The sequence below is a fragment of the Sturnira hondurensis genome, unplaced genomic scaffold (genome assembly GCF_014824575.4).
Source record: "Sturnira hondurensis isolate 20B ecotype Veracruz unplaced genomic scaffold, ASM1482457v3 Scaffold0021143, whole genome shotgun sequence".
Classification (NCBI taxonomy): domain Eukaryota; kingdom Metazoa; phylum Chordata; class Mammalia; order Chiroptera; family Phyllostomidae; genus Sturnira; species Sturnira hondurensis.
In genome coordinates, this window is record NW_028093774.1 from 29,703,856 (window position 1) to 29,723,670 (window position 19,815).

General features: G+C 39.0%; 1 protein-coding gene across 1 annotated transcript in view; it reads left to right on the forward strand.

Annotated features, from left to right (window-relative positions):
* The window catches only part of KCNH5 (potassium voltage-gated channel subfamily H member 5), a 266,667-nt gene extending 252,574 nt beyond the window's left edge, over positions 1-14,093 (forward strand). Inside the window, exon 11 of the mRNA XM_037031623.1 lies at positions 13,146-14,093. Coding sequence (XP_036887518.1) covers positions 13,146-14,093 — 948 coding nt within the window. The remainder of the gene's footprint in view (positions 1-13,145) is intronic.
* Positions 14,094-19,815: the final 5,722 nt, after the last annotated feature.

Sequence of the window (19,815 nt, forward strand, 5' to 3'; positions counted from 1 at the left end):
TGAAACACAGTAGGCTTGCTGACTTTATTAAAGAGTTTTAATTCTGTGATTTTTTTGAGCCGAGGACACTATCATGTTTGATATGCAATGGCAATATGGAATGAAGGGAAATGAGACTAGAAATTGAGGCAGGGAGGGCAATTCATGGACTAATGCAATATTTGAGACAGTGAATCTAAACCTTGCCAGCTTTACCTTGGAAGAGCTATGTATTTGGATTTGAAGACTTTACCTTCCTTCTTTTACTATCTTTTTTTAAATGAAAACCCTTTAGTAATTGAAACTGAAGAGGTATTAATCAACTCTATTTCAGGGTTATGCTAAAATCAGTAATTGAGTTTATAATCTATGTTTTGTTCCTTAGGAAAAATACATTTTCATGTTTGTTATAGCCTGGGGATTTCAGATTAATGATCTTTCATATGGTAAATAGAAATAAGGCCTAGAACATTTCATTAGTAAATTCAGGAATTATATTAGTAATTCTAAAATGTTCTGCATTTGCATCTTACTAACCACCCTTATCTACATTTACAAAATAAAAAATATTCATTATTCCCTTTCTTCTGTATGGGAAGAAAAATTTTTTTCTTCTACCCTACTAAACTGAAAATAAAAGACAGATTAACAGGAGAGAAAAGTTTAATAAGAGACATAAGTTTTGTATACATGTATACTTCCTTAAGTAGCATTTCCAACTAACAGCCAAAGGAGATATTGGGGGAGGTATGGAGGCCAGTTCTGGGAAGGTGGGGTTCCTTAGAGAACCACAGTAAACAAGGGTAAGGTTGTTATGTAGATTTAAGTCATTGCCTCTCCACGAATAAAAAATTCCTAAAAATTTAGAATCATTCTTCTCTTTCTGATACAGAGACACTCTTACAAAAAGAGATTTCCCTTATAAATGTAAATGTCTCTTACAAAAGAATGACTTCTGCTCGGTTTTTAGAGCTTCTCTTGTGTCTGATGTTTCTTAAAAGTAATCAGCTCAACCTGGCTGTGTGGCTCAGTGGAGTGAGCACGAGCCTGTGAAGCAAAGGGTCACCAGTTCAATTCCCAGTCAGGGCACATGCCTGGGTTGCAAGCCAGGTCCCCAGTAGGGGACACATGAGAGGCAACCACACATTGATGTTTCTCTCCCACTCTTTCTCCTTCCCTTCCCCTCTCTCTAAAAATAAATAAATAAAATATTCTTTAAAAGAGATTTAAAAAAAAGTAACCACCTCAAGATAATCATACCAGAGAGGCATGTTTTGGGAGTGATACATTTTGCTCGCCCTTCCTCCCTCCTTCCCTCCCTGCCTTCTCCTGCTCTACTTACCTCCCTTTCTTCCTTTTTTTCATAAATCAATTGATTGATTAATGTCTTAAAGTTTATTTAGGACCTAAGAAGCTGGACTAGATCGTATCACATCCTTTTTGTTACCGAACAGAAAGAATACATCTACCTGATGTAACTAGGACCAAACACTAAACATGGAGAATTGCAGTGGAAAAATTAGCCACTTTATCTGCAGAGCTCTAAGCAAGGCAAAAGAGAAAGCTATGGCTTACAAGGCCAAAATCCTCGATCCTGTGTTTGGGCTAGTTTTTAAGGAATTAGGGAAAACAGGTATACAGAAGCATTGGTTGGGCAAGTTTAAAAGGAAGGACCTTGGAGCTTGTCCATTTGTGGTAAGGGGTTTTAGCACCAGATCTTCCTGAACAATGGACCCTTTGCTTCTGAAAGGGGTCTGGTGTTCCCATTCCAGTTATGTCCCAGTGTTTTTGTTACCGAACAAGGGTCCAAGGGGGAGGGCAATACTTGGCCCACCGAGGGATGCCAAAAACTGCTTCAGAAAACAGGGGCCCCTCCCAAGGACGGTATACTAATATGTATTGGGCTCTTCTGTCCGCCGCCAATCGGAAAGACATCTCTCAATGCCAGAGATTTGTGAAAAGAAAACAAAATGTTTATTTAATGCTATTCAGGCCTAATGCCTTCCTTAAAATATTAAAGTCTTTAAGGGTATACACCTACACACACACACAGCGCTCCCTTCTCCCACTGTCCCAACTCCAGGTACCGTAAATCAGGAAAAGAGCACACGTCCGTTTTTCAGGTCGCTGGCACGTGAGCTGTGTCGCCTGCCTGTCCAGGCAGGATCTCCAATTAATCCAAAGTCATGTGGCACCTTTCACTGGCAAGAGTTCTTTGTACCAAGTTCCAGTCAAAGTCTCTCCTGGTTTCCAGGCCACTCAGCCAAAGGGAGCACGCCAAAGCTGCGTGGGCCTCTTCTACCAAAGCCGCACTCCACCAAAAAAGCGCGTCTTTCTTCTTCACCTGGCCGCAGGGATCTCCATTCTGGCAAAGCTGCGTGGTCTTCCCTTTCACCTGACCAAGAGGGGGTCTGCACTCTGCTGAAACTGCGTGGCTCTCTCTCCTAATGGCTACAGGGGTCTACATCTTTCCAAAACAGCGTGGCTTTCCCCCTCACCTGGCCAAGAGGGGTCCTCACTCTCCTAAAGCCACATGCATCTCTGGCAGGCACTCTCTCTCAGAGAAGCAGCCCCCAATCACATCCTGGGTAGCCACTCACTTCTCCCTGGCCCAAAACTTGGCCACAGCTATTTAACATATCTATGAAACCAGTTAAAGGTTATAGATATGTTAAATGACCATTCCAGAGGTTAGCTGCAAAACTGTTGCTATGCAAAACAGCTCTCAATGGCCCTGCTCCATTCGTCCCTTCCCCCAACTGACACCTGGGGAGGGGGGGCGGGGGGACATCTTAATATTTCCTCCAATATTCCTGTACATTTTGAGTTCTGGACACCATTCCAAATCTTTTCTGGGCCCCCCCCTTGGCTGCACCCTGTATCATTTTGATTCCAAGTGTGTGTGGTGGGGGATGGGCAAGACTTTGGTGCCACATGCAACTGGAGGTTAAAGTTCTCTCCTCTGCACCTGCTTCGACTGCATGACATATGGTATTTTGCCTGAATGCAACTCAGGATCTTGTTAAACAGGAGAGGACCATTCTGAGCTGGTTTTCCAGTTACAGTAGTCCTTGGAGAGCTTACAGATTTATGAGTGGCCAAAATAAAGCAAGGCCATCATGTTTCAAAACAGAGTGTAATGCATCATCCTTTTCTTAAATTGTATTATATTGATTATGCTATTACAATTGTCCCTGTTTTTCCTTCTTTCCCCCCCTCCACCCAGCACCCCGTACTCCCTCAGGCAATTCCCCACCACCATTGTTCATGTCCATGGGTCATGCACATAAGTTCTTTGGCTACTCTATTTCCTATACTGTACTTTATATCCCCATGGCTATTCTGTAACTACCTATTTGTACTTCTTAATCCCCATACCGCCTTACTCTTTTTCCCACATCCCCTCCCATCTGGCAACCATCAAAATGCTCTCTGTGGCCATGATTCTGTCTGTATTCTTTTTTGCTTAGTTTGTTTTTAGATTGGATGGGGGATAAAGATGTATTTATTGCCATTTTAGTGTTCATAGTTTTCATCTTTTGTTTCTTAATAAGTCTCTTTAACATTTCATATAATAATGGTGTGGTGATGAAGAATTCTTTAGTGTTTCTTGTCTGGGAAACTCTTTTATCTGCCCTTCAATTCTAAATGATATCTTTGATGGCTAGAGAAATCTTAGAGGTAGGCCCCCACTTTTCATGACTTTGAATATTTTTTGACAATTTCTTCTACCCTACAAATTTTCTTTTGAGAAATCAGCTGACAGTTTTATGTAAACTCCCCTGTAGGTAACTTACTACTTTTGTCTCACTCCTTTTAAGATTCTCTCTTTATCTTTAAACTTTGGTATTTTAAATTTGATGTGTTTTGGAGTGGACCTCTTTGAATCCATCTTGTTTGGGACTCTCTGTGCCTCCTGGATTACATGTCTATTTCCTTCACCATATTAGGGAAGTTTTTTTTTTATTATTTGTTCAAATAGATTTCCAATTTCTTGCTCCCTTCTTCTTTTTCTTTCTTGTTGTTCAATTACAGTTGTCCACATTTTTCACCATTACTCTCCTCTGCTGTACCCCCCGCCCCACGTTCTATCCTTCCCTCCATCTACTGTCTTTCTCCCTTTATATGTGTTCCGTGACCACCCTTCCCCTTCTTTCCCCCTTTATCGTCCTCCCCTCCCCTCTGGTTACTGTCAATTTGTTCTTTATTTCAATATCTCTGATTAAGTTTTGCTTGCTTGTTTCTTTTGTTGATTATGTTCCACTTATAGTTGAAGTCGTATGGTATTTGTCTTTTACTGCCTGGCTTATTTCACTCAGCATAATGTTCTCCATATCCATCCATGCTGTCGCAAAGGGTAGGAGTTCCTTCATTCTTTCTGCTGCTTAGTATTTCATTGTGTAAATGCACTATAGTTTTTTGATTCATTCATTTACTGATGGGCACTGGCACCCCTATGATATGAATGTTGGAACATTAGAAATTATCCCAGAGGCTTCTAACACTAGCCTCACATTTTTTTATTCTTTTTTGTTCTTCTGGTTCTGACTGGTTGTTTTTTGGTTCCTTATGTTCCAAATCATTGATTTGATTCTTGGCTTCATCCACTCTACTATTGTTTTTCCCTGTAAATTGTTCTTTATTTCAATTAGTGTATCCTTTGTTTCTGACTGGATCTTTTTTATGCTGTTGAGGTCCTCACTAAGTCTTTTGAGCATTCTTATAATCAGTGTTTTGAACTCTGCAGCTGATAGATTGCTTATTCCATTTTGTTCAGACTTTTTCTGTCATTTTGATCTTTTTTTTTCATTTGGGCTGGGTTTCTCTATTTCTTCATTTTGGCAGCCTCCCTGTGTTTGTTTGCATGTATTAGATAGAGTTGCTATGACTTCCTAATATAGTAAGTGTCCTGTAGGGTCCAGTAGCACAGCCTCCCCTATCACTCAAGCTGAGTCCTCCAGGTGCATCCTTCTTGTGGGCTAAGTACACCCTCCTCTTGTAGTTGAGCTTTGATTGCTGTTGGCAGGTTGGGGGAGGGATTTACCTAGGTCAATCAGCTGCAAGGACTGGCTGTGACCACTTACCACCAACTTCTGCCCTATGTGGAGGACCAGATATGCAGGGGCAGGGTGGTGGTGGATTAAATGGATTAAATGCTATAAAATAAAAGGAAAAATATATATACATGATTATCAATGTGGTGTTATCAATGTGTATCAATGTATCAATGTGACCACTCTGAAGTGGTCTGTAGTTTTCCACTGGTTGTGCAGTCTCTGTAGTTTCCTGGGTGGTACAGGCCAGTGTCAACCCCACCTTTGTTCTACCTGGGGCCACTGTGCCTGAGATATAAAGCAGTCTGCAGATAGCTGCCACTGGTGCTGAGCTTGGAGGTTCCTAAGTGAACCCAAGCTATGAATCTAGGCTTGCTGCTGCTAGTGCCAGGCCTGGAGCCACTTAGCAAGAGATATGGGGGCTGGGGGTTCACTGAGGCCAGCTGTTAACAGCTTGGGTGGGCTGTAAGTTGGGAGGGATGGAGCCTCAGGGGAACTCCAGGGTGGGACAAACAGGGTTAGCCAGGTTGATGCAGTCTCATATGGCATCCACCTCCTGGCTCTGTGGCTCTGTGGCTCTGTGGCTCTGTGGCTCTGTGTCTCTGTTGGGGGTGGGTTTGGAAGAAGAACAGTGACCTTTGCCTACCATCCCATGTGGGAAAAGGCTATCCCTCAGTTCTCTCCTTAAAGCCAGCTACTTCAGTTCTTCCCTGTATGCCACTGGTGCCTTTCAAGCTGCTACCCTGATGCCGGAGCTTAGAGCGAGTGTCTGTGGGTTCTTTAAGAGGGACTGCTTAGGACTTCAGAAGTTTTTTCCACCAACTCATATTCCACTGGCTTTTGCAGCCAGAAGCTATGGGGACTTATCTCCCTGGCATTAGAATCCTGGGCTGGGGCGGGGGGCTGCTTTTGGGCTGAAACTCCTCATTTCTGATATATCCCTTCTGAATTTTTATGCATTACATGTGGATGTGGGACCAGCACGTGCCGCATCTCTGCCCCTCCTACCAGTCTGGATGGTTGTAGTTTCTTTAATTCTGTAGTTGTTAAACTTCCATTCAACTTGATTTCTGATGACTATGAATAATGGTTGTTTTGTTGTTTAGTTGTAATTTCGTTGTGGTCATGCAAGGAGATGTGCATGACCTATGAGCATACATATTTACCTATGCCTCCATCTTGACCAGAAGTCCTGATGTGTTCAGTACCCTTCCTTCACACATCTGAATTTGTTGGATCGCCACCAGCCACAGCTCCATCTCTGTGGCCTTTGCTAGGAAGAGCTTATAACCTCCAATACGGAGATTATAATAAATATAATGCTTTGTAGTATTAATTCAGATTGGAATGAATTCAAAATATTAGAGTTAGAATTAGTGACTAAGTTTATTATAGAAATAGAAAAAAAAAAGAAACAAACCAACTAGACCCCATAGGGTCAGGGAACAGGAGCTGCTGTTTGATTGTACGTGCCTATAAATTCCTAGTCAATTCCCTAGACTCACAGATATGGAGAGTCATGGGCCATTTGAGACAAAACACAGAAGCTATCTTTCTTCATATTATAAAATACTGAACCTATATCATTAAGCAAATGATTCTAACCCCCTTTCCTTTATTAGATTTCAAAGTTCAGTACATACTCAAATTACTCAATTTTGCTATCACTTTTATGATCAAATGTCCTACTTTTGGAATGGAGAACTCAGTTGGCTATGTTTCCTATTACATTTAAGAAGCTTTTATCATTTAAATAAATTAAGTCTTCCAGTATGAGCTCCATAGAACATAATGAAGCATGCAGAAGAAAAGCTTGAATGAAATAAACCTCTCTACTCACAGAAACAGTACAAGCTATTGTGCATTCTGCCAATAGATGTATGGCTGGAATCAGTCTGATTCGTGATTTAAAAAAAAAAAATTGTCCTCAATTCTTTTGTCATGTTCATCAGCAATTTGATTTGCCATTGGGGGAGAAAATAGATATGGAGCACATCAAGTGCAAGAAGCTCTAAATTTTTAATACTGAGAAAAAAATTCAGTGTTAGATTTTTAAAGGCTGATTTAACACCACATTGATAATCATGTATATATATTTTTCCTTTTATTTTACATCATTTAATCCATTTGCGTTGCTCTCCTATGAACTTCACTCAGATTGTTTACCATTTTCTTTCTTTCTTTTTTCCACATTTTTCATTGTTATCAAGTACAGTTGTCTCTCTTTTCCCCCCACCATTCCTCCCCACCCCAGCCATTCCCATTTCCCACCTTGATCCTTTTTGGTTTTGTCCATGTGTCCTCTACGCATGTTCCTGAAAACCCTTCCCCTTTTTGTTCCCATTGTGCCCTCCCACCTCACCTCCAGTTACTCTCAGTTTGTTCTTAGGGTCAATGTCTCTGGTTTTACTTCACTTGCTTGTTTCTTTTGTTGATTAATTTTCACTTACAGGTGGGATCATATGGTATTTGTCTTTCACTTCCTGGCTTATTTCACTTAGCATAATGCTCTCCATATCTATCCACACTGTCACAAGGGGTAGGAGCTCCTTCTTTCTTTCTGCTGCGTAGTATTCCATTGTGTAAATGTACCACAGTTTTTTGATTCATTCATTTACTGATAGGCACTGGTTACCTCCAACACTTGGAGGCCTAACATTTTCTAAAATGACATTTTGGGAGCGGTTTCTTTTGTTTGTCTCCTAGAGATAAATCATCATCATTTCCATATAGTAAATGTGTAAGATTAATCAATATAACTATTGTAGTGAATAACCAGGGAACATTTTACTTCTGTATGGCACACTGCCCATATAAGAATCAATTGGATTATAAAAACTTTTATCAATATGTTTGCAGATTCTTGCAACTTCCAAAGAGTAGCATGTAAGTTTTTTAAATAAAATAAAATCTAAATAAAATAATTCTCTTTTAAAAGGGTTTAACTAAATAAAACTTATCAATCTTCCATTCTGTTACTAAGTTGAACCTTTTTATTATGTGCATGATTAAAAAGTTAAAAGTAAAAAGCACCTCTTAGAAGGAAAGATTCTGAAGGATATATTCGAGAATACTCATGCTTGTATGGTAATGTAGAATAATCAATCACCTTGCTATTTTTGTGATGAAATGTAGCTCCTTAGTAATATAAATACATTGTTATTTAAATTTAGAGTGAAGGGTCATAAAGTTTATCTTCAAAACTATGAGGATTTATAGAGAGGGCCGACTACTTTTAATGTTTTTAAAATATAATGCATTACTTTAGGCATCCTGTTTTATTTTATTTGTGACATATGCACTCTTTAAAACAAGACAGAACAGAGAGCTATCATGCTTAACATATAAGACATGTATCAAGGGTGGTGGCACCTCAGTAAATTATTAGTCTTTAAACCTTGTAGACATGATTAAATCATCTTTTCATTTCTTTGTTTTTAATCTTAGTGCCCATATTCTCTTACTTCACATTAAGAAAGTGTTGCATTGTCATTGGCTGGAAAATAAGCTCTTAATGGATGTTATTACATCCTTACAATGAAATTGTTCTGACTCAGGTCTTTAAAGACTGATTCCTGGGTCGAAGACCTAAACCCGATGCTACTCAGAAAGTATCTGTTAACCATTTCCTCCTGCCTGGCAGTGGGCCAGGTGCCAGGGATGCCAGGGTAAATGGTTTCATGTTTTACTTCCACATGGGGATATAGGAGAAGACATTAATGATCGATTATAATAATATATATAGCATTGATTCATTGTTTAGAGAGTGAGAAATAAGAAAATTAGAAAAAAGTCTTCCTATTTGTACTATTTTTGATTCATAGGCCTATTACAACCATATATTTGCTGAATATATGAAAAGGTTATTGAATTGATAAATAACATTTATTTTCTGAGGTCTTTCAATGTAACATACACTGTTGTAGAGACTGGAGATACAGACAACAATCCCTGTCCCCATAACAAACAAATCTGGGAATTAGTTGAATCAAAGATGGTATTTAAGTACAGGGAAAATCACTTTCTTTGACCTTCCTCAGTCATTGCCTTTCATAAAGGCAATACATTTAATATATGTAAAAGCAAGTTAAAAGAAAATACAAGGGTTCTCTTGAAGGGAATAAGAAGCCACAACATGGTGGCAGGTATTTTGAGCACAGGTAGACAAGCCTACAGGCTTTGCCTTTGGGAGTGAGGACAGTTTAAAGACTGTCTCCTTTAAGGCTCTCCCTGGCTTTTTTGGCAAGGCTCTTAATTACTCAACAAGCCCGGGGCTTCAGTCTTTCCTTCAATTGACTGCTTTTGGGGATGGTTTTCCAAGGCAAAAGCTCTGTGAAGGGCTACTTGCTGGGTATAGAACTGCTGTATCACTCCCTGCTTCACCCACTTAACTGTCTGGGTCCTCACAGGGTCCCGGAGGAAGTGTCAAAGTCACCCTGAGGAGCTGCAGTGGGGTATAAACTGTTTGGAATGTGGCGCCTTGGACTTGTACCCTGGTCACTTACTAGTTGTGTGACCTAAGGCAGACCACTTAAACTTTCAGTGCCTTAGTTTGCATTTCCGTGATATGAGAATAATAGGATTTATTTCACAGAGCAGTTATGACAGTTAAATTAGATAGCCTGTGTGGACATAATCTTTTTCCTGTAGGTAAACTTCTTATAACTGTTTTTCAGTTAATCTTAATTTCTCTTCTGCAGTCAAAAGATAGAAGATAAATTCAGTCTCATTCAGCAAATTCCATCCAATCCGGTAATGTTTTGTAAAGTTAATTTTGGCATAAAAACCTGGTTATGGTAAGTAGTTGGTCAAATACAAGTGTTATTTTCAGTTAGACTCCTGTTCAAATTCCGTAGCTTGGGTAGAAAATTGCCTCGTGACCCTCTCTCTCCTCTCGGCCCTTCCTCTGCACCTGCTGCTTCTTTCATGGGGCTCAAGATTGCCTTTGTGCCTGTTACTGAGATAGGTTTGTGGGGCAGGGAGGGGGCAGTGAGTGGGAGTCACTTTAATACCAAGGGTTTGTCTGTAAGATCTGGAAGGCTTCTGGTTAATCCATAGTGTTGGCTTTTTGAACTGTCCAAGCGAGCTCTATGGCTTTATTTATTGTGGGGCATGTGTAATGGTCTGTAAATCCTGTCAGCAGGTATCTTACTGGGTGTAATAACTTCTTCTACCTCATGGGGGTACCTTTGCCTCATTGGGCTTTTGGGGGGCTGAAATTACAATTGGTTCCCTTCTGTGGCTTCCTGGGCCTGTGTGGACCCTAGCCATGCCCATCCCAGCTACACAGGAGGTAATCTTTGCTCTCCAGTGAGGGTTCCTGCATTTTCCACTCAGCGTTCTTGGCTCCAGAGAGGAAATGTGTAGGTTCTGTTGCTCTGCAAACTCCAGATGAGGAGTTAGGACCTGTCCATGTGTTCATAAGTACAACCCAACCTCAAGGGAGCTATGTCTAATATCACCTCATCCCCTGTCCCCTGGAGTGGGGAGTAGAGGGAACAGACCAATGGGCCACACTCTTAGGAGTCTCCTAATGTCCCAAACCTCTCTCTGTATCATTCTCAGGTCCTTTTACATCTTCTTGGGGGCAGAATATGCCAACCCAGTTCTATTGCTTTGTCTGCTGGTGCAGACTGTCAGGACTCTGGCAGTTTGACATTTGGAGTCTTTGTTCTCAGCAGTCCAAGCACCTTTGTTTAGTCTTGGCTGTTGGGATTGGGGTGGGGTGATGCAGCTGGGAGTCAAAAAAGCTGGAAATGGCTTTTTTAAATTGATATTTTACTTGAGCATATTACTCTCTTAAATCACCAAGCATCCTGAACGTGGTGAGCACACAATAATTGTAAGCAATTATTAGCTATTATTTTAAATATAAAACTTCTAGCCTCAGATGTCCCCAAATCCACAGTCTTCAAGGACCCCAGATCTTTCATAAACTACCAGCCTCCCAGGGTAGTGCATGTCGCCATTGCAGAGACAGTAATGTCCTTGTCTATCATGTACCAGTAAGTGCCACATTTAGCAAACAAAAATACAGGACACTAGTTACATTTGAATTTCAGACAAACAGCAAATCATAATGTACATTTTTTAGTATAAGTACATCCTAAATATTGCAAGGATATCCTGCATATTATCTGACATCCCTGTGTCAAGTACCTGCCCTCTTCCACTAATAGTTTGAAATCAGTCTTTTTTTCCCAAATGGGAAGGCTACTGTCACCTACCACATTGCACTAGGCTATGTCTATGAAATAATCTTTAAAAAACAAAAAGGGTAAGAACTGAGTATGAAGGAGGATGTGGCCAATTACTTTTGTTAATTCCTCATGTTGGTTCATAGAACCAAAGTGAGTGCCCTCTTGGCAATAGGGGATGAAACACAAATAAAGCACCTAAGTTTCCACGTTTGAATGTGTCTGGTCTCAGAGAGTATTAATATCTTTTCTTTTAGGAGTGCGCATATCTTGAAGTCTTAGAACAAGTTCTGTTTACTCAGGAGATACAAGAAACCTGCCAACCCTTTGAAAGACGTCTAATTAAACTGTTGGAGCTTTGATGTCCGACTTGGAGATTAGTATTACATCTTTTAAAAAGATTCAATATCCTGTGCCACTAGAATGGGGGAAATATGCTGATCTTTACAGACAGTTATTGAATTTAGAAAATATTTATTTTAAATTTCAAATCATTACCACATGATGAGCTATATTTAGTGCATCAGTCTCACTTTGTAAAATGTGCCCTTAGAGAACTGCTGTCTCCCTCACTTCTCTGTCGAAGAGACCATCATTGCTATTGGTTTCTGGTATAAAATCAATGACTATGTGTTTCTCCTGGAAGCTGAATCTTCAAGAGCTGATGAAAATGGCTTGAAATACAAAGCATTTTATGAGAGTTCACAGGAGAGAGCCAACATATTTTGAGAGTCTATTATATGCCAGGGACTCTTCTCGTATATTTCCAACTTAACCAAAAACTTAATGAGAGAGGGTGATGGAAGTAAGTAATCTTGCTGTTATCATAAAATTGTCTGTCTCTGAAAGCACTTCATCTAACTCCCCTTTGAATTTTCCTTACAGCCTTCATCTGCAGTTATTTCATTTTTCAGAAGGACTCAGTCAAAAATCTTACACTATTAAATTCATTTCTAACTCTGATAATAGAAGTGATAATTTCTTATATAGTTAATATTTTTATTTCTCTTGATGGAATTACAAATTTCCAATGTCATTTTCAAATTACATTTATTCATAAAAGTGTGCTTATTTATTTGTGGATACTCATCTAACATCACACACACTATGTAATTTAATTTTATGTTTAAAATTTAAAGAAAATTGGAATTTGAAGAGTTCAGCCTTCCACTCAGTGAAAGTATTGCATGGACAATATCCTTCCTTCTGTTTGGATATTTTAGTGGTGTGAGGTTCATGAGTTTTCACACTAGTCAGTTGATAGACAGCAGCTTGAAATTAATTGTATGCGTGGAGGTAGTGTTTACCTTCTAGAAACTTTTACTGATGGATCCAGGGCTGCCCTCTGGGGCCATAAGAATAACTGTAATCCTTCCTCGTACCCAGCCCAGGTGGTAAACTGTCTAAGTTTTGTTGGTAAACTAAGTTTTCAGTTCTTTTATTCCCTAGAAATTTTACTATCTGACTGTTAGATAGAGGAAGGTATTAAAATGGTTTTGAATCATATATATTAAAGAGAAACCTACAAAACAGTGATGTATTACAAGTAAATTTAAGAGATAAATATATATTTCTTTACGCATATACGTATGTACACATATATATTAATATATATATATATATATTTCTATTAAATAGGAACATGAACTAGAAAGCAAGTACCTCTATTCAGTTGTCTCTTCACTACGCTCTCCCTAGAATTACGTAAGCTAAGTAATCTTAGTCAACGGCCCCATGCTGAGTTTTAAGTACATTGCATGTGTTGAATAGTATTAGAATATTTTTTGCTTTCAGAAATGATCTTGCCCTGTGTTCGAGGGTTTCCTCTCTAAAACCAAGTACGTCTGCTATGGTGTCACACAATTATAAATTCATCTGTTTTGATCATATTTTCAATATCTCTGCCCCACCACAGATCATTTTCCGCAAAATCAGTGATGTGAAGAAGGAGGAGGAGGAGCGCCTCAGGCAGAAGAACGAAGTCACGCTCAGCATCCCGGTGGACCACCCGGTCCGAAAGCTCTTCCAGAAGTTCAAGCAGCAAAAGGAGCTGCGCAATCAGGGGTCAACGCAGAGCGACCCGGAGCGGAACCAGCTCCAGGTAGAGAGCCGCTCGTTGCAGAATGGAGCATCCATCACCGGCACCAGTGTGGTCACGGTGTCGCAGATCACGCCCATTCAGACATCGCTGGCCTATGTGAAGGCCAGTGAGTCCCTCAAGCAGAACAACCGTGATGCCATGGAACTCAAGCCCAATGGTGGTGCTGACCCCAAATGTCTCAAAGTCAACAGCCCGATAAGAATGAAGAACGGAAATGGGAAAGGATGGCTGCGACTCAAGAATAACACGGGAGCCCATGAGGAGAAAAAAGAAGACTGGAATAATGTCACAAAAGCTGAGTCTATGGGGCTATTGTCAGAGGACCCCAAGGGCAGTGACTCAGAGAACAGTGTGACCAAAAACCCTTTAAGGAAGACAGATTCTTGTGACAGTGGGATTACAAAAAGCGACCTTCGTTTGGATAAGGCCGGTGAGGTGCGAAGTCCGCTTGAGCACAGCCCCATTCAGGCTGATGCCAAGCACCCCTTTTATCCCATCCCCGAGCAAGCCTTACAGACCACTCTGCAGGAAGTCAAACACGAACTCAGAGAGGACATCCAGCTCCTGAGCTGCAGAATGACTGCCTTGGAGAAGCAGGTGGCAGAAATTTTAAAAATACTCTCAGAAAAAAGCGTTTCCCAGGCCTCCTCTCCCAAGTCCCAAACTCCGCTCCAGGTAGCTCCCCAAATTCCATGTCAGGATATTTTTAGTGTTTCCAGGCCTGAGTCACCTGAATCTGACAAAGATGAAATCCACTTCTAATTTATATATATATATATATACACATATATATATTTGTTAATATCTTGAAATAGTATATACATCTATATACAGAAGTGTGTATATACAGTATATACATATATATTTTCACTTGCTTTCAATATGATGAACACAATAGGGATTTTGATATGTAAATATTGCATGTCCAGCTGGATTCTGGCCTGCCAAAGATGATTATTAAAAACAGAGATGTTGCTTGTATATGATGCAGTTGACTGCATGCACACTTTGCTTTCATTTATAATCTCTAGTCTATAATTTTAAAAAAGAAGTATGATTTTTGTTAATCAAGGCAATGTAATATTTGAAGAATCAGGGTCCAACCTGCCGATGTTGGCGTGACAAATCTGATCTCAGGCCGAGTAGATTGCGCTGTCATTTCCTCACTGTTCTTTTGAGTTAAAACGATAGATTAATGCCAAGGAAGAGTACAACTTTGTAAACTCTTAGGGTCATTTTATGATCTCTTTCCTTAGAATATTTTTCCATAACTCAGTGTTAGGCTATTTTCCCCAATCGGCAGTGTTTTCTCCATTTAAATGACTCTTTTGTTGCCTAAGTCAGATAGCATTGTGGGGTATTGAAAACTTATTGCTATGGGTTTTGTGCATGATTGCATTTTTGCTCAGCTATACCTCTTCTTTTTCCATATTATACTTAGATAGTAATCATTAACTCCTATGTAAGGAAATCCCTCTCCCCTCCGTCTTAGAGAACAGCTACCATCTTGTAAGCTGATTTTATCAACCCCATGAACACTAGACTATTGATGTAGTGTATATTATTCTAGAAATACTGCACCACAGGGTAAAAGGGCCTTTTAACGATTTATGTCAGAGATGCTGGTTTTCCAAAGGTGATAAACGTTCTAAATTTGTGTTTCTAAAACTTGTTCAAAGGTAAAGTTAAAAGGCTCTTAGCAAAGAACCAAACATTTAAGTAATCATATCAAAATTTTAACTGTAATGATATAAAATAAAAAAGAATGTAAGTAGACAAGTTTTTGTAGCACATGTGTATCTTTTAGGAAGAATGAAACACAGGTACAGAATTGCTCACACGTGATGTTTCATTGTGTGTAGCAATAACACGTGAAGTGTGATTAGAAAACAACTAAGAAGTAGATGTTAAGTTGCTCAAGCAGGTAACTGCTTTTCTATGATTTTATTCTGGTTGCAATTTTCTACAGCTCTTTTGTACACAGTTCTGCTGGACTTCTGCGAAGTTGACAGATTATTATGGCTCAGGCAGATCCACTTATGAAAGAGCAGCACTAGAGACTGAATTTCAGAGTCTTTTGGGTCACAAATCCTCTTAGAAAGTGCCTATTATCAACTAAAAAATGTCACAAACAGTTGTGTATAACTAGTCCTTTAAATGATATGTATTGGGAATCAAATACCCATTTATTTGTAAGAATTTAGAAGAATTTATTGCTTTTGGTACAGGATATTTTATAAAGTTGATGAGTGAGACATACTTTTGAACTGGTATATGCATGGCATGTAACAGGGGAGCAGGGCCGTTAGTGTTTGCATCATGTGAAAATATACACCAGTAATTTGTGCATTATTGGACCATCTGTACACATAGACTGACAACATACACAAACTGGTCAAAGGAGATGTTTTGATCTATTGTGCCCATTTTTATGAGCTTTTCTAACTATCTCCTGGCATCCCTCAACAAAACCGCCAGAACCAAAAGACCAGTTATCACAATCAGAGTGGGGAAGTGCAAAACAAAGACATTTATAAAAATAGTCGATACTGTAGAATTTGTATTAGAACCTCTTCACATGCCCACAAGATGTGCCTCTTTGATCCAGGAGTCTTGGAACAGCTGCCATGTGCCATGGGTCCCCTGTTCCTTCCTTTGTGCCCATGACTTTTATCACCCATAATGGAAGTTTTCAAGGGAGCATGTCTCCACGCTCTGCTACAGTGTCCCCCTCCCACAGAAGAATGAAGTAGTCAGGTGTAAGGGGTCAGCCTTGAAATGGGGACTTTGTTGCTTTCATGGGGAGGATGGTACCTTCTTCTTGACCTCTGACATTTATTGAATTTCAGGGTATTTTTCCATTTAACCATGTGTGGGACAAGCGAGGCTAAGCTTTTAAAGGTGGATGAGTGGGAAAAAATAATCTGAGTACAGAAATGGTAGTTCAGCTTTAGCCACGTGCTTTAGAAATAACAGTTGCTGTGAAGCTGTGAGAGTGACTGTGAAACAGCCGGGCAGTGTGAAGCTGCAGCCCAGGCCTTTGCAGGTCAGTGGTGCATATACCCGCGGTGGTCTGGCATTGACTCAGAGTTTCGCCACGTTGACCTCTAATGTCATTCTTCATTTGTGTGGGAAAGAAACATGCAGTTTTGAACTACTCCAGGTCATCACAAAGGGAGAAAAAAGTATCAACTGCTTATTTATGGTGCAGTTATCACTGTATTCTTCTTCAGCCACGTCTGTTCCTGTTTGTATGACATGATGAGCTGCTGAATGCACTCTGGTGTTTTCAGCAGGAATGCATGTGCTCAGCAAACACTGTACATAGAATAGTCTTTCAGGTTCCCAGATTCTACAGTTCTTACCAGTTGAACTTACTGAGTTGAATGGAGGGTGAGCACTTGCTTTAATATGTGCAATACTGATACAGTCATGTTCTGTGTGTCCTCAACCAGCATAGACAGTAGATTCTCTTTGGGGGACCAGATGACTGCATGTTTATTTTTACACTGTATAGATGCTCCTGGTATATCCAGAATGCAATTTTTACTATTATATTTCTGAACAATGTACTAATAGGAGTAAATAGATACATATTTAAAATCCAAACATTTTCCAAAGCAACTTACACAACTTCAGTATTTTTCTACGACAGTATATAAGATCAGATGCTGTACCCTGGACAGGTGGTTGTAACAACAGTGAAAGTCAAACAAAAGTGGAAATGTGAGCTGTGCCTCACAATGGCAAGTTTATCGGTCCAATAAAGGATACCATTGCATTGAATGTGATCTAGTAGATAGAGAAGCTCATGGTAAAAGGCAAATAGGCACACACAAGGCAGATGACAATCCCAAAGCCAACAGCATCCCACATTGATGTAAGCAGTACTTAAGATAATTTAGTATAGATGTTGAATAGAGACACACACTTCATTCTTAAAATGGAAAAATGTCATTGACACTGGCTTCGTCTTGCATTAAATACATAAGTACAAATGTCCCAAGTCTCAGAGCAACAGAATTAGAAAACTTGGTGTTTAAAATTGCTCCTAAGAACACATATATACTCCCAGAGTACCCAGCACTTTAATAGAAATGTTAATTATGACCACTAACTAAAGTACTATTTTGAAATTTAATCTTATTGAAACCCAAATGCAAATCACAGCTTCTCTTAAATTTAAGGGGATTTTGTTTACCTGTGAGATCTGGCCCATATATCATTCTATTTTAAATAACTAAATTCTTTGAGAAAACTGTTTTTAATTAGTCTTCAGAGCAATGACTGTTTTTGAAGTGTCCCCTGGCTGGTACTGGTGAAATTATTTGTCATATTCCTAATGAATTCTACTATCTTGTATAATTTTTATCTTTGAAGCTATTTTATCTATCTCTTTTCCAAAATCTGATGTACGTAATGAGAAAATTTGTCTAGAATGTACATACAAACATGAACAACTTTAAAATATGAATATTTTGTAATTATGTAAATGTTGTGTTTTCATACTTGGTATGTATAAGAGTAGTTCTCTTGTGCTCTTGATGAAAAGGGACAGAGGAATGATCAGTCTGGAAAACAATTCAGTTTCTCCACCAATAAATAATAAAATGAAGAACCGCTCCTGTTGTATATCAAGACAATGTTAGGTGATAAAAATCATCTTTCTCTTAAATGAAAATCACATTAAGACAAATTATCATTGTCTTTTTCTTTCTTTCGTAGGAGATCAGCCAAGATTGCTTTCCAAATAGTCTAGGTTTTAGTGGAGACTTCTTTGGTCAGAGCTCCCCATACCTGGGGAGACAGGTATGGGGGCTGACCAATCATGAGTAAATGGCATGGAAGCAGAACACTTGAAAATTACCTGGGAATTTAGAACTACTAATCAAATAAACATGCAAAGAATGAAGGTCTTTTGAGGGAAGGGAGACAAAAAGAAAAAATATATATGTAAATATGATTCTTTCTTACTCTACTTAGTCATAAACTGATTGGTGAGTACTCGAAATATATGTCTTCCTACTTTGGTGAGTATTCATCTTCCCATTTTTTGTATAAAATAATGATGACTTGAGATAATATGGTTCTACAATGGCAGGTGTTCTTATAAAAACATTTTTAATATAGAGAGAATCCTTTCCAGTGACCAATCAATATTTCAATGTGTATCTTCAACTGAATAAATGTTAATAAAAGGTTAAAAAACACTTGAATTTCATTTAAACCCCACTCGTATTATTGAGTCCTAAGAAGGAGTTTTTGAATTTAAAAAACTATAACGAGTGATTAGTAATACAGGGAATTCAAGAAAGCCACTTTTAGCATGTCAACATTTTTTAAATGAGATTCATTTTGTTAACATTTGCTCATTCTGCCTTATATCTAAGGGATACACTCAAACCTGCAGTCACTTCAGAGGTCACGACCCTTTGGGTAAAGAAAACGAGCACATAGAAACAAAGGGGAAAATTTTATGCACTAGAAGAGATATTTAGATCTCCTTTTGGGTTTTTTAATCCTTACATCGAGTCAGAATTTAAAAATTATTATACAGGTTAGGAATGGGGCATTATTTTGAAAACAGACAACATTTCTCAAGTTAAAGAAGGGTTAGTAAGAGAAATGCCTGATATATCTGAGATGTATTAAAGGAGGCGTAGGGGATCGGTCATTACTGACTATGACTTTTTACTATCTGTTGTAATCCTTTTGATTTATTTGCTAAAAGGTCAATAACATTTATATTTGTATCCACTGTGATAGGCCCATGGCATTCCAATTCACAGTTGCATTACATATGTAAATAAATATTTTCATTCAACTTGCTCTCAGTGTAAACTTTGTACTTACAGCTCAAATGGTGTTAGCAACGTCAATAATAAACACTCTAACAACTATGGCATGACATTTAGTGTTTTTAGAGGGTTGATAAAGATCAATTTGACATTATGGGAATACTCATCTTGGTCCAGGAAAACAAACTGAGAGGACATGTGTGTGGGGCTATACAATCAGAACCAAAACAATCATGTTTTAAATAAGCTCTGGTGCCAGGCTAACATGAGCTCACGGGAGTCCAAATCAAGACCTGCATTTCCAATTTGGAACAGATACACAAAGAGAATTGTAACAGAAGTGGCAATTTAGACTCATGGAGAAGTACGGTAATTGGTAATGCTTATGGGTGCAATCAGATCAACTCTGGTGAGTTTATGTAGACTTTTTCATTGTTTTACCTTTGTTTTACCAGTATACCTTGCTTTAGATTACATTTATTGACTGGTTTGTGTTAAGTATGTGCAGACTTCTCAATGAGAATGGTTGGCTAAGCCTGGATCTGCCATTAGTCATTAAAAAAATAAAGAAAGAAGTGCAAATGGGCCAAGAACAACAAGGGCGTTTGAATGCAAGCAAAACTATAACATCCACATTTCTGTAGTTACATCCTGTTTTTCTAGCATGCCAGCAGGCAAAACAAAAG